Source organism: Delphinapterus leucas, chromosome 2 (genome assembly GCF_059928025.1).
Source record: "Delphinapterus leucas isolate spDelLeu-1000000601 "Yukka" chromosome 2, BTC_Dleu_Yukka2, whole genome shotgun sequence".
NCBI lineage: Eukaryota > Metazoa > Chordata > Mammalia > Artiodactyla > Monodontidae > Delphinapterus > Delphinapterus leucas.
Window position 1 is genome coordinate 71,669,027 of NC_143130.1, and position 14,686 is coordinate 71,683,712.

Consider the following 14,686-nt stretch of genomic DNA (forward strand, 5'->3'; position numbering starts at 1 on the left):
TTCCATACATTAAGCATGGAATTCCTTTCCAACAAACATCCTTCGTTTCCCTGGGGGGCTAATCATAACATGCCCTTTGAACTTGGGAAAACTCAGGACTGTACTTTGGGAGGAAGAATCTAGTTTGAAGGCCAGGCAAAGCTCAAGGGAGTAAGAGTCACTCCTTTTGCCCATCTCTATTCTGCTAATTGTTTTTAAGGAAGAGGGTGGAACATAGGAAAAGCCACCAGGCAATAAGTCCAAAGGCCTGGATTAATTAAATGTATGACACTGAACAAGTTACTTCCTTCCTTTGTCCTTCATATTCTCCTTTGCAAAATAAAGGGGCAAAAATAATAAGAGTAAAATTGGATGACTTCTAGATGCTAACAGAATTTTCTGCAATGATGAAAATGCTGTAATCTGCTCTGTCCAATACAGTAAACACTAGCCACACGTGGCCATTGAGTCCTCAAAGTGTGGCGAGTGTAAATGAGGAACTGATTCTTACCTTTATTTAATTTTAATTCATTAAAATTTAAATAGCTACATATGGCTAGTGGCTATAGTTTTGGTGAGTGTAGCTCTAAGAAGACCTTCAGCATTTTACGCAATCTTTGGAGGGCTATGTGGGAAAAGCATGGGTGTTAGAGAAGGACAGACCTGGGTTCTAAACTTAGTTCCACCACTTACTAGTTATGCAACCTTATGCAAGTTACTTAACTTCCCTAAACTTCATCTTCCTTATCTGTACAATAGAATATTATGAACCTTCTCACAGATTTTTAGTGCAAATTCAAGACAATGGATGAAAATAGATCAGATACGCCCTCAATAAACGGTAATTTTTCCAGTTATGATGTCCTTCAGGGATAAGTTTCATGTCTTTTGCCTTCGTCCTACTGTTCCTTCCTGATCTAGGACCTATACTTTATTACCCCACGCCTGGGTCCTACAGATAAAGCGCTTCTCTTTCAAGAAAGCCACTTGCTCAGGAACTGTTCCAGATCCTCAGCTAGGGGCGCACCTCCAGTACCCAAGTCCTCTGTGCCTCCGGAACTGCTGATTTACCCTGTGTCCCCTCCACCTCACATTTCAGGAATTCACAAAACCCTTCCCCCTGATTGCCTATCAAGCTGAAACTTTGTTCAGTGCAGCCAAAACACCTGTTAGTGGTTTCTGGTACTTTCCTCACTAACTCTCCCCTTGACTTCCCCTAGTCAATATTTTATAGCTTTTTATTTGTAAATGCTTTAAGACTTTTTAAAAATAATTGCTCAGTGATTTAGAATATTCAGAAATAAAAATGCAGCAAGCTACATTTATGGCTAACCCAGCGTTAGTTTAGTTACCAAAATAAAACAAGGCAAAAGACTATATTTAAAAGGAGTGTTTTAGTAAAATAATAAAAGTGTTGCACTGTCTATCTAAACTAATATAATGAGCTATGAACCTGGTCCAAATGTTCCGCTGGTCCTTCCTTTGGTGAATAGAACTTTTCCGTGGCTCCAATGCCCAAGTTTTATCAGTGGACACAAATGGATGCCTAAGATAAGCAGGATATATTTTCTATTGTTAATAATTATTGGGATGTTAAACTACCCTCTTCTTCTTGTTTTTCTAGCATTCCTCAGACTCAGAGAAAGAGAGAGAGAGAAGAGCTGAAATACAGGCTAGCATTTTGGTAGGATTTTGATCTGGATTTGAGTAAGCCATTAGACAAAAGGTTTACAGTTAGCTTGGAATTCCTGCTAACTTCTGAGGCCTCCCCCAACAAGGATATTCTTGAAGGATTATTTACTGAAGGATGATATAAAATCAAACAGGGCAAATAATTTCGACTCTGAACTCTCAAATGCGGTGAGGGTCTAATCTAATTTTTAAAAAATAACCTGGATACGTAAGTTATAACTCAATAAAGAAACGTAATGAACCTGGATCCAGACAACCTGCAAATACGACAATGTGGCTGATTAGTCTTGTCTTCTCCTCACAACTCCCCAAATTTCAAGATTTGACTGGAATCTGGAACTCATGTGGATCATTCACTCAACTCAATTGTTCCATTTTTTCTGAAAAGTAAATGCACTTAAGAGCATTTGAAATTCTGAACCTTTCTTGGTAACAGGTAAACTCAAAACAGGTCAAGTCTAGAAAGGTGATCATTTCAGAGGGACTTTTGTCTGTGGTTATTTTGAAAGCCACTGCTTTAAAAACTGACATTATGAAGCTTAAAAATAGGCCTTCCTACTAAGGATCCTGGACTAAAATAAAATACCCTTTCCTTCCCCCATTTCCTCATTCCCTTTTCCCTCAAACACCTTAGGAGAGTGGTGATATAGAGGGACAGCCTTTTCCAGTGTTTCAGATTATTACTTGAAAAGAGGTTTTTAAAAATTTTTAAGAGTACTAGGTAAAGTTACCAAAATTCAGTGTCGGATAAACTTGGAAAATTTTCAAACCAAGTAAGTATCCCAAGTGAAAATATGTCTGAGTTGGGATAAAAGTTCAAGCACCTTCTTCCACTCCAGCTGTGTGAACTCCCAGCAAGTTCTCCCCACTGCTCCCCCCACCCCCCCAGTCTGGTTTCCTCATCTTGCAAAAGGAGTCAGAGGGCTGGAGGACCTGTAAGGTCCCATCCAGCCCTAACAGGCTCTGCTTCTATAAAGCTGGGCGGCTGCTTCCTATTTTCATGACTCCTTGGAGACAGCAGGAAAGCCCCTGGCCCAGAAGGTTCCTGGGAAGCCTCATTATACTTAAAAGTGGTCCCCTGGGACATGAGAACTGCTACTGAGAGCAATGCAAGCTGAGATGGCTATAAAATAGAAATGGTATTGAGAGGGAAGAATTAAGTTATGTTTTGCAGATGATACTAGTAAATCTAGAAATACTGATATTCAATCAAAAAATTACTAGATATATGGGACTTCCCTGACCATCCAGAGGTTAAGACTCTGTGTTTCCACTGCAGGGGGCATCGGTTCCATCCCTGGTCGGGGAACTAAGATTCCGCATGCCGCGCAGTGCAGCCAAAAAAATAAAAAATTACTAGATATAATAGTGAATTTTAAAAAGCTGCAGGATATAAACAATTCATACAAATCAAACCACAGTCAAGAGAAAACACAAATTTAAAAATGTTCAATCACAACAGCATCAAAACGTTAGGTATTTGAAATATTAACTTAGGACACAAGAGAGTTATTCAAAAGAAACTATAAAACCGTAACAGGAAAAGAGGAGGAGACATTAATAAATGGAAAGATAAACCATGACAATTCTTAAAGTTTTCTTTAACCCTACCCAATTTAAGAAAAGGGAAGGGCTTCCCTGGTGGCACAGTGGTTGGGAGTCCACCTGCCGATGCAGGGGACACGGGCTCGTGCCCCAGTCCGGGAAGATCCCACATGCTGCGGAGAGGCTGGGCCCATGAGCCATGGCCGCTGAGCCTGCAAGTCCGGAGCCTGTGCTCCGCAATGGGAGAGGCCACAACAGTGAGAGGTCCGCGTACCAAAAAAAAAAAAAAAAAGAAAAGGGAAAAAAAAAGACTATCAAAACTAAATAAGAGTTAAAAAGAAATTTTAGAAAGAGATAAAAATACCATAAAGACCAAATAAAAGTAAACCTGAAAATACAACAGATAAAAATCCTATTTAATAAACTCCATGAAGATATTAGAACTCACTATGTAGAAAAATTAACATAGACCCATACCTCACACCAAGAACATTAATTAATCCTAGATGGGACCATATAAGGGGGAGAAAAGTCTAGAAGAAAATGAAGCCCCATACTCCTATTAGTTATGACATGATGATAGATGTCTTAATACTAAAGAAAAGTAGCCTACACCATACAAAAGGCATGCTTTGCAAAATAAAAAAATATTTTTTCCTAAGTAATACAATATAAAAGGAAAACATTGCAGTGGGACAATGTAGTAGCCACATAATTTATAAAACTTTAAAATACAAAGCACACTGATCTATTGCTTCAACAAACCAGAAGACAAGTAACTGTACTGGCTAATAAAAGACATGAACTAACAAAAAATAAATAAAATACAAAGCACATCAAAGCTATATAGACGTATCTATTAAAGAAGGGTCAGAGGAGAAGAAAAGTTTGCGTGAAACTTTTCAAAATGTTAAGCTGATACCATAAAACCATCCCACCTACCTCTCCAGCTTCATCTCCTGCTACCTGCAGCAATGCACCCAGCACACTAAACTACTTGCCGGCTCCTCCACACATCCCAAGCTTTCCCACTTGTGTGAAGTTGCTCATCCTGAGCTCTCTTCCTGCCATGCCCCCCCTCCCCCATTCCCATGGAAATCCTAGCCATCCTTCAAGACCCAGCTCAAATGTCATCTCCTCTGTGAAGGCTCTCCTAATCTTCCCCACTGGATGTGCGTTCTTCCTCCTCTCAATGATCTGACAGTACTTTCTTTGTACCTCTTCTCCTGGGGCACTTTTCTTACTCTGCAGCCATCTGTTTCCTTCTTCTTGTGTCTTTGCAACCTCTCCCTCCCCTCCCATATGAGATTTTAAGATCCTTGGAGGCAAAGACAATCTTACCACCTACAGCATCCAGCATAGCAAATTACATTTGGTAAGCATTCATTAAATATTAGTTTAGATTGAATCGATGAAATACAGAAAATAATCCCATTTCAAAAATACAGACGGGCAAACAATTAAAGTAAAGCAGACTGAGGAGAAGTCCTATTAAACTATCAAAAAAAAATCACTAAGGCTTCCCTGGTGGCGCAGTGGTTAAGAATATGCCTGCCAATGCAGGGCACACGGGTTCAAGCCCTGGCCCAGGAAGATCCCACATGCCACGGAGCAACTAAGCCCGTGCGTCACAACTACTGAGCCTGAGCTCTGGAGCCCACGAGCCACAACAACTGAGCCCACATGCCACAACTACTGAAGCCCGCGCGCCTAGAGCCCGTGCTCTGCAACAAGAGAAGCCACAATGGGAAGCCCGCGCACCGCAACAAAGAGTAGCCCCCACTCACGACAACTAGAGAAAGCCCGCGCACAGCAACGAAGACCCAACACAGCCAAAAATAAATAAATTTATTTAGAAAAAAAAGAAGGGACTGAAATGAGGATCATTTGCTTGTAATATGTCCTCCCCCTCTAAAAAAAAAAAAAAATCATTAAACTTCAAAAAAAAAAAAGCCAACTTCCTGAAGCTTGAGGGACCAGTTCAAACATACATTGTAAATTGGTTCTGTCTCTTTATGGAACATATTCAGTTAATATGTAACAAAAGCCATAACATGGTTCATTGCCTCTGATTCTGTGTATGAATTAATCTCAAAGAACAAAACAAATGGGTTTAAAACATTCATAAGAGTAACAATAAATAATAAAATTTTGAAAGCCACCTAAATAATCAACAAAGTGTCATTTGTGAAGCCAAATCCTATTCTTTAGCCAAAAATAAATGACAAGCATTAGAATTATGTCTATGTGTAGAAATGGGGGGGAGGAGAAACCCATCAACTGATCACAGCTATCTATATATGCCTATAACGGAATAACCAAAAGTTAAACTGGAAAATTTAATGTCTGAGGTTCTTTCTTTAAAAAGGTGTTGATACATTCAATTTTCTTTTGAAGTTGTACTTGAGCAGGCAAATATGCAAAAAGGAGTTGGGGGGAAAAGAAATCACTCTACCTTTGTCCGATTTTTCTTCAACCCCCATGTAACCTCTTCTTAATCTGAATCAAAGCAGGATACCCCTGGGAGCTTCACCAAGAAATGAGAGGCAAAGATCAGCATTTTTAGCAGTAGGCCCTGCACCAGGATTCAGAAAACACCTCTTTTAAAAACAAAAATGCAATTCATTCTGGGAGGTGTTAACTTAGCAAACAGGTATGTGAGCCTTCAAACAGCTCTCATGGGCTTTCAGGCAAAGAACAGGACATGAAGAAAAAACACAATCAAGTGGCCAAAAGAGACCAAGATGATTTTTTCAAAACTGGCAACTTCTGGAAGGGAATAAAAGAAACAAAACTGGGACGCTAAGCTTTCTTCTCAGGCTCACCTCATCTTCTTCCCAGTCTGTGGGTTCTCCAGGTTTTCTCAACATGTCAGAAAGATTCACCATTGCTTGACCTGTACTTCCTATGGATGTGGTAGAAATAACTACCAATTCAGACTGAGGGAAGCTCGCAAGGAAGGGTTTTTTGTTGGTGGTGGTTTGTTTTGTTTAAACATTATTTTGTTTTTTTCCAATCTACCAATAATGATTTACTATATTAAGAGTGTAGTGATATAGACCCAGGGGTTCAAAAAGGTATGGTCCCATATAATCAAATTAATGAAAAAAAGACACATAAGGAACATTTAGAGAATTAGAAAGCATAAGACTTCAAAATGATATTGCATTTAATGTGATGTTTGTTACACAATATAGGCCAGAATACAAAAGGGGAGAGAGAAAACGTGAGTTAAAATTAAAAAGGGCATAAGGCTTAGGATGAACTTTAATCCTTGGGTACTCTTAAAAAATTTATTATGAATTTTTTCAAACACAGAAATATGGAAAGAATAGAACAGTGAAACTCACACACTAACCAACTAAACGACTGTGAACAATTTTGCCCTGTTTGCTTTATCTACCATGTGGGTATGTGTATTTTTTCCCTGAACCATTTCAAAGTAAGTTTCACATATCAACTATGAACTATGAACTATGAACAACAACTATGAACAACAACATATGACATAATCATATCATTATTACATCTAAAAAATTAGCCCTCATTCTCTACTCAAATTTCCCTAATTGTCCCAAGAATTCATTTTACAGCTATCGCATTTTTTGATTCAGTACCCAACCAAGGTTCATGCATTACATTTGGTTGACATGTCTCCTTAGTCTCTTAATTCTCTGACAGCACCACTCCCCTACTTTTCCCCCATGACATTGACTTTTTAAAGAGACTGGGTCAGTTGTCTTAGAGAATGTTGCACATCCTGAATTTGCATGCTTGTTTCCTCCTGGTATCATTTAATTTGTTTCTCCATCCCTGTATTTGCTGTAAACAGGAAGTTAGATCTCAAGGCTTGATTAGATGCAGGTTTGGGTTAAGCTTTAAATAACAGGCAGCATATAAAACGTCTAAATCAACATGATTTATCAACATTTGCAATTTGCTATTGAGAACAAAAGGTAATAGTCAGCTGAGAAGGAAGAAACCAAAGCAGGCACCACTAACTACACTTCCCACTTGGATAGCATTCCAACAATCATAAAGTGCTTTCATATACATTATTTTGGATGATGCGCACCTGCCCGCCTTCCCTCACAGGTGTGTTATATTACCATCCTTCCTTTACTAATGAGGAAAACCAAGACTCAGTGAAGTTAAATGACATGCCAAAGGTCGACAATTAAGAAGGGGCATAACTGAGTCTCGAACTCAGGTCCTGGAATAGCATGGAGTTACTCAGAAAAGGCTACATGGGAGATGAACTCTGCTAGGTCTTGAAAGATGGGCAGCATTCATTCATTCCAGGCACTGGGCAAGATGCCGGGGAAATATCAGTATACAAGATAGTCAAGGTCCCTCCCCTCACTGAAAGTGTGGTGGCAAATACAAGACAAAAATAAAATCACACAGGAAAGTGGAGGAGGGCATTCCAGACAAAGGAAACCATGTGAGCAAGACCGGACAGAGGTAAGAAGCAGTGTGCTGGGGCAATGGGAGGACAATAAAGGGATCAGGCAGAGAAAAATTGAGCTGGATGGGTAGCTCTAACTGAAGTATTCTCTGCCTTTCTTTCAAAGATGCATAAGTAAGTGAAAGTAAAATGTTGTATGTGTTTATGTTCAAACAAGCACCCCACACATCTCCTTGCTCTGGGCTAAGTCATTTTTATGAACCTTTTTGCCATTTCTGTATCTGCTACAACAACAGCAGAGACATTCTTCCCAAGGACACGGGCTTCAGCTGGCCCTACTTTTCACCTGAAGTTGTTCTCAAAAGACTGTGCCAGTATTAGTTATTGCAGCAACAAACCAGTAGAAGCATCCAAGTTCAGAACTACAAAATCAGTTAAAACCACTTCAAAAGCTTCTAGTTATCACGGTGTACATCCCAGGTAAGGCCATAAGAGATCCCCCAAAAGCACAACAACCTGTCTCAATGTTTCTGTCCCCTTCCTTAAGGACCTTCACACTAACAGATGTGTGTCCCTACAAACGTGGCAGAAACTGCTGATGCTATGAACGATGCTCTGAATGCAATAATTAAGTCTGAGGGTTTCAGCCCCAAATCCAAAAGCTGTGGATGCCGCCAAGGCCAAGCAATGCACCTTCTTGTTTATTCAGCACCATATGGCCTTCAAAGCACTTCTGTATGTGTTATCTTGTTTAATCTTCATGATACTCCTTCAAGGTGGGAATGGTTCAATCATTTAATCAACAGATATCTACTGAGTACCTTCTATGGGCCAGATACTGATCTACTCACTGAGCAAGGAACAAATCAAGCCCTCACCTTCACGAAGCATACATTTTAGTGCGGGCGGGGTGAGGTGCAGATAAATACTTATGGACAATGCAACATTAATTAGTGATAAGTGCTATGAAGAAAAATAGGGCAAGATAAAGGAGTAGAGCATGACAGAGAGTGCTATAATTAGAGTGATCAGGGATGGTCTCTGTGAAGAGACATTTGAGCAGAGGTCTGAAAGAAGGGAGGGAGCAAGTCACGTGGGTATTTGGCAGAAGAGAATTCTAGGCAGAGGGAATAGCAAAAGCTCTGAGATAGGAATGTGCCCAACCGACTGCGGAACAGCACAGAGAACAGCATGGCTGGAGCACATAAGTGAAGGGGACAGTGGAGGAAAACGAAGAACCTGATCAGGCAGGGCCTTGTAGGCCACTAAGGCAAAGATTTGGTAGACCATTCTCATCCTCACTCTACAGATAAGGAAACTAAAAGAGAGAAAGTACAAAGGACTTGCCTAAGGTCAAAGAAAAAGTGAGGACTCGGGAAGTACCCTGCATGGCCACCACGAATTCTACTCAGGGCTCACACTTCTCCTTGTGGAGATTAAGAGCGTTCCTTTAAAACACAAAGAGATTAAGTATGTGCCTTATCATGGAAGGAGAGGCAAAGTACCCTAAGACTCAGCAATCCCACTTCTGAGTACATTCCACAGGGAACTCTTACAGGAGTCGAAAAGGAGTCGCGTACAAGGATGGCGATGGCTGCACTGTTCGAGGCAGCAAGGGGTTGGAAACAACACAATTGTCTCCTCTAGAGGAATAATAAGTAAAATGTGGTACATGCACAAGACTCACTGCTCTGCAACCAAGAGAAATAATGAACTAGATACATGTATAACAGCATGAACAGAGTGCAGAAACATGGTGTTTGCTTAAAACAAAAGAAACTGAAATAAAAGTTTAGGGTGGTCATTGCTTCTGTTCAAATATTGTTGATTATCCTCCTTCCAAGAAGGCCCCTGCCCCCTTTGAAGGTCAACATGGCCATGTGACTTGCTTTACAAAAATGGGAGCAAAAGTGACATGTGTCACTCCTGGGCAGAAACTTTAAAAGCCAGAATGTGGTTCACAAGATTCCCTTTTCATTAAGCATATTTCAGGCATGGTGTGTCCGTCAGCCTGAGTCCCTGATGGAATCCAATCAACAGAGCCTCCCACTGACCTGCAAGCATGTCAAACTACTGAGATTTTCTAGTCTATCCCAACTGATGTAGATTTATAGCACAACAGGATTTTTAATAAACATTGAATATAATTAAGGTGCACAACACGATGATTCAATATACACACACAGTGAAATGATTATTTCAGACACGCTAATTAACATACACACCTCCTCACAAAGTTACTATTTTGTGTGTGCGTGACAAGAGCACCTGACATCTACTCTCTCAGCGAATGTCCAGTATTCAATACAGTATTATTAACTGTAGTAATCATGCTAAGCATTAGATCTCTAAGACTTATTCTTCCTATTAACTGCAACTTTGTATCCTCTGACGAACATCTCCCCGTTTCCCCCACCTCCCCACCCCTGGTTAACCACCTATCTACTCTCTGCTTCTATGTCTTCCACTTTTTTAGGTTCCACATACAAACTGAGATCATGCAGTATTTTTCTTTCTGTGTCTGGCTTATTTCATTTAGCATGCTGTCCTTCAGGTCCATCCGTGGTGTCACAGATGGCAGGATTCCCTTCTCTTTTGAGGCTGAATAACAGTACAGTATCATTCAGCACTCTAAGCACACGAAACGATACCATCTACTGAATACCTCCCAAAGGCACACATACAGCCAACAAACGGGTGGAATTATAAGACCATATATCAAATAACCTAGAGTGGGTGAGATGGTGCCTGTGAAAAAAAGGTAAATGGGGAAGGGGGAATGAGAGTAAAGGGGAAAATAAGAGAAAAAAATGAAAAGGTTTTAAAAGGTTTGTTAAACTCGTGCAAATATTAGAACTTTCATTCACTCACTGATTCACTCCACAAACATTTGTGCACTTATTATGTGCCAGTACTATTCTAGGTACTACTTACAGAAGAGTGAATCCAAAAAGGGCAGTCCTATGCTTATAGTTTATGGTGTACAGAAGAGAGAAATATTTAAAATACCCTAAAAAAGATTACGGACAGCGAAGAAATGTCATTAAAAAATCAGATGACATGAGAAAGAGAGACGTTACTTTAGATTAGGTGGTCTGTGAACAACTCTGAGGAAATGACATTTATGCAGAGAGGTGAAGATTGCTTCCTTCCTAGCTTGGGAACAGGAAGGGATGATTCATTCCAGGCAAAGGGAACAGCATGTGCAAGGGTCTGGAGGGAGTATGGACCATCCCGTGGAGGAAGTGAAAGAGGACCAGGGTAATGTAGGAAAGGAGCAGCAGGAAATATGGTTAAAGAGATGGAGTGGGGGGGCAGGCAGGAGGGGGATAGCAGCAGGCTCATAGCCCAATATAAGGAGTTTGAATTTTATTCTAACAGCAATAAAACCATGAAAACATTTTAAACAAGGAAATGATATGATCTTATTTCCAATTTATTTCATTCTAACTTGGCACCCTTGCAATATGCTCATATATTTTTACAGACTTGCAGAAGAAATATTTTTGCATTCTTTTTCTTCAAGGACCCCCAGAACTTGCATAGACATCAGGTCCCACATAACCCAGCTCTGTCTGAAAGGGGTAAGTGCTATGTTAGAGACCAGTCTCAAGGTGCCAGAAAGCCACAGAGAAGCAACCTTGCCAATTTAGGACCAAGAGTTCTTTAATGTCAATGGATTTTTTTTCTTTTGTTTACACTGTATGATAATGTTCAAAATTGTGCCCTAGTCTAATCACAGAAATCATGAGTACATCAGCTTTGCTTGAAAAAGGTGAAAGATGTAGATGTGGGCTTCCCTGGTGGTGCAGTGGTTGAGAGTCCGCCTGCCGATGCAGGGGACACGGGTTCGTGCCCCAGTCCGGGAAGATCCCACATGCCGCGTAGCGGCTGGGCCCGTGAGCCATGGCCGCTGAGCCTGCGTGTCCGGAGCCTGTGCTCCGCAACGGGAAAGGCCACAACAGTGAGAGGCCTGCATAACGCAAAAAAAAAAGAATGTAGATGTATACAGCTTTCCCCCCATTAGTGGCAGGAACTGTAGGGGAACAGTCCCTGTTTGTCTCAGGTAGCCTACACAAAGATGCCTCCTATTGTAACACAGCAATGAGTCATGGAGGTAGGTGCACATGGCACAGAAAACTGAGCAAGGGAGAGTCGTTTATCCAGAGGCTAAGGCACCTTAACACACATATCCACCACCACAACTGGAAACTACCATCTAGCTTCCTTGAGGCTTCTCTACCCAGTAACAAAGGTACCAGCAGCTAACATTCATGGAAGGTTTCCTACTATAGCTCATTTAATCTTCACAACTACTCTAAATAGGTTCTATCATTAGACCCATTTTCACAGATGAAAAAACTAAACCTAACCCGAGAGAGATTTGTCCCAGGTCACAAAACCACAAACTTAGCCTGACTCCAGAATCCCACCTCTTAACCACTGTTTAGAATCTCCCAGTCCCACCCAAGCGTATCTGCCACCAACTCCAGGAGAATTTCTTTTCCTCCCTGTATTGTTTTCTTATAACGAAACTCCTCCCCTTTGCAAGAACACAGCAGTGGTGTCACAATTAACAACAGAAGGTACTTCCACTCAGTACCCTCCTCCAAATCAAACGGGAGCACGATGATCAGGCCACAACATTCAAAATTTGTCCTGTCCTTCCCTGCCCTGGGGGGCTTTCATACTATTTTAAGGGGATAAAATTCTGCACACTAAAACTGAACCAATCTTTGCAAAGTAATCCACTAACCTGTACAAGTTAATATCATGCAAAACAAACACTACAGTATTGAAAGGAGTTTGGGGACCTCCCAGTGGTTAAGAATCCGTCTGCCAATGCAGGGGACAAGGGTTCGAGCCCTGGTCTGGGAAGATCCCACATGACGCGGAGCAACTAAGCCAGAGCGCCTAGAGCCCGTGCTCTGCAATGAAGAGAAGCCCCCACACCGCAACAAAGAGTAGCCCCCGCTCACCGCAACTAGAGAAAGCCCCTGCACAGCAACGAAGACCCAATGCAGCCAAAAATTAATTAATTTTTTTTAAAAAAAGAAAGGAGTTTGTCTGAGGAATGTGGTTGAGCTCACATCACAGGTCTGTCCACCACTGGCCTTGGGATCATTACAGGGATGGACAGAGCCACCAAGCCAACAGGTCCCCAGGCGATTAAAATTGAGAGAGTCAAAGGAAGGTTACAGAAATCACCAAAGGGCAGAAGATCCAAGCCTAATCTATTCATTTCATCAGCTGGCTTCCTAAACTCTCCAGTGTGCAGGTAAGAGATTAAGAACTAAATCTTTTCTGGTTATTTCTCCAGCTCGCCGGGTCTTCCTCCCTCAGGCAGTCTTGTCCCTACCCAGGACTCAAGAGTTGCAGGGAACTCAGAAACATACATGAAACAGCCGCATCATTGTTTAACGAAACAAAGTACTGGTTTGTGAGCAACACTGTAAGCTGCAGAGATGGAGCACCTTGTGCGTGATTTCCAAGACCATGGTGTCATGTCTCAGGTCGGAAGTTAGGGCTTACGGTCAAGTAAGGAACAGCCAGGAGAGACACTGATGAGATTTGTTTAATGAATGAATGAATTAAAAAGTCAGATGAAGAAAAGAAAAACCGCTCCCTTCGAGACAAGAGAGTTTCCAGGAAGGCCAAGGAATGAGAGCCCCCAAAGTCGACAAGCGAAAATCCACTGTGATGTCGGTGTACACACGCCCCCGCTGGCCAGGCAGCGGCCGCAACTAGGCACTCCCAGCCCACAGGTGTCAGGTACGAAGGTGAGGACTGCTCACAGGTCCCAACTCCACACTCTATACCGAGTTGGTCACAAAGACGCAGATGCGATCTTAATTTTTCCAAGACATCTGCTCCCTTCTCCCGGTTACAGGCCAGGAATGCAGAGGATCTGGGGGCAAAGAGCTGGGTAGGGGCGGGCGATGAACCGGTTTTTACTCTTTAGGGAGAAGGAAAATGACCAGAGATCAGGGATGGGTGAAAGGGTCGGGAAAAGGGTGGGGATGGGGGCATCGCGATTCGTTGGGTCCACTGACTGGTCTTGAGTCAGGCGCACAATCAGTGCTTAGTCACCGATACCTCTGCGGCCGGGAGTTCCTCGCGCCTGGCAGCCCAAGACGTACGTGACGACCCGAGCGGAGCCCCGCGCGCCGCGCACACCCGACTCGGCTCCTGAGCCCGGGCCCCGGCCTCCCCAGCCCGGCCCCGGTGCTCGCCTCCCCCCAGACTTACTCCGCCGAGCTGGTCCCGTTAACCGCGGAGCCGTCGGGGGCCGGGTTCAGCTGGATGGGCGTCGGCTTCTTCTTGGGCATTTTGGACCCGGGGAAGGCGCTCGCAACTCCGAGGGGAGGGCGGCCCCTCTTGCTTCCTCCCTCTGAGCTGCCCCGCGCCCGCCTCGCGGGACCAAGTCAGGGCCGCGGGCCCGGGGGTTGCCTTCGGGGGACGCGCTCTGCGCGGTCCCGTCACGGCCGAGTGGCCAGTGGCGGTCTCACGAGACCCCCGCCCCACTTGCTTGGCTCACAGGGGACCGAAGGGCTTCCCCGCCGGCGCAGCACCGCAGCCCCGGGATTCCCTCCCGCTCTCCCTCAGTCCACCGGTCCCCAGGGCTCGAGGGGCCCCGCCGCGCGCGCACCACAGCGCTGCTCCAGCCACAGCCCGGGAAAGTGCGCCGCCGCCACTGCCGCGTTCCAAGCGACTCGGCGCAGTAGTCCCAGAGGGCCTGGAGGGCGGGGGAGGGGTGGGGAGGGATAGGGAAGGGGGAAGCCTTGCCCCCCGCCCCCCCCCCGGGCAGCTGCGTTTTCCACACTCCCACTCGGCTCCGCCCCTTTTGCCTCGCCGGCAGCCAATGGGAACACGCCTCGGCGGCAGATGACGCGGAAATACGTCACGGGGCGCGGCGTGCTACCCTGGGGTTGGGGTCCGGCGCTGGCTCTACTGCGCCCTCTGCCGCACAGAGGCACCCAGGTGGACCCACCGGGAAGGGAGATGACTTGGACCCAGTTGGTCGCCACGCGGTCTCCTCCGCTGGGGTGACTGTAGCCCACG

At 43.7% G+C, this 14,686-nt stretch overlaps 1 protein-coding gene across 3 annotated transcripts in view; it reads right to left on the reverse strand.

Annotated features, from left to right (window-relative positions):
• The window catches only part of MAP2K1 (mitogen-activated protein kinase kinase 1), a 79,368-nt gene extending 65,016 nt beyond the window's left edge, over positions 1–14,352 (reverse strand). Inside the window, exon 1 of one of the 3 annotated variants that reach the window (XM_089907086.1) lies at positions 13,874–14,352. In XM_089907086.1, the coding sequence (XP_089763212.1) occupies positions 13,874–13,953 (80 nt within the window). In that variant the 5' untranslated portion in view covers positions 13,954–14,352. The remainder of the gene's footprint in view (positions 1–13,873) is intronic. The other 2 variants (XM_089907085.1, XM_022579840.2) reach the window with 2 other exon arrangements.
• Between the last annotated feature and the right edge of the window lie 334 nt (positions 14,353–14,686).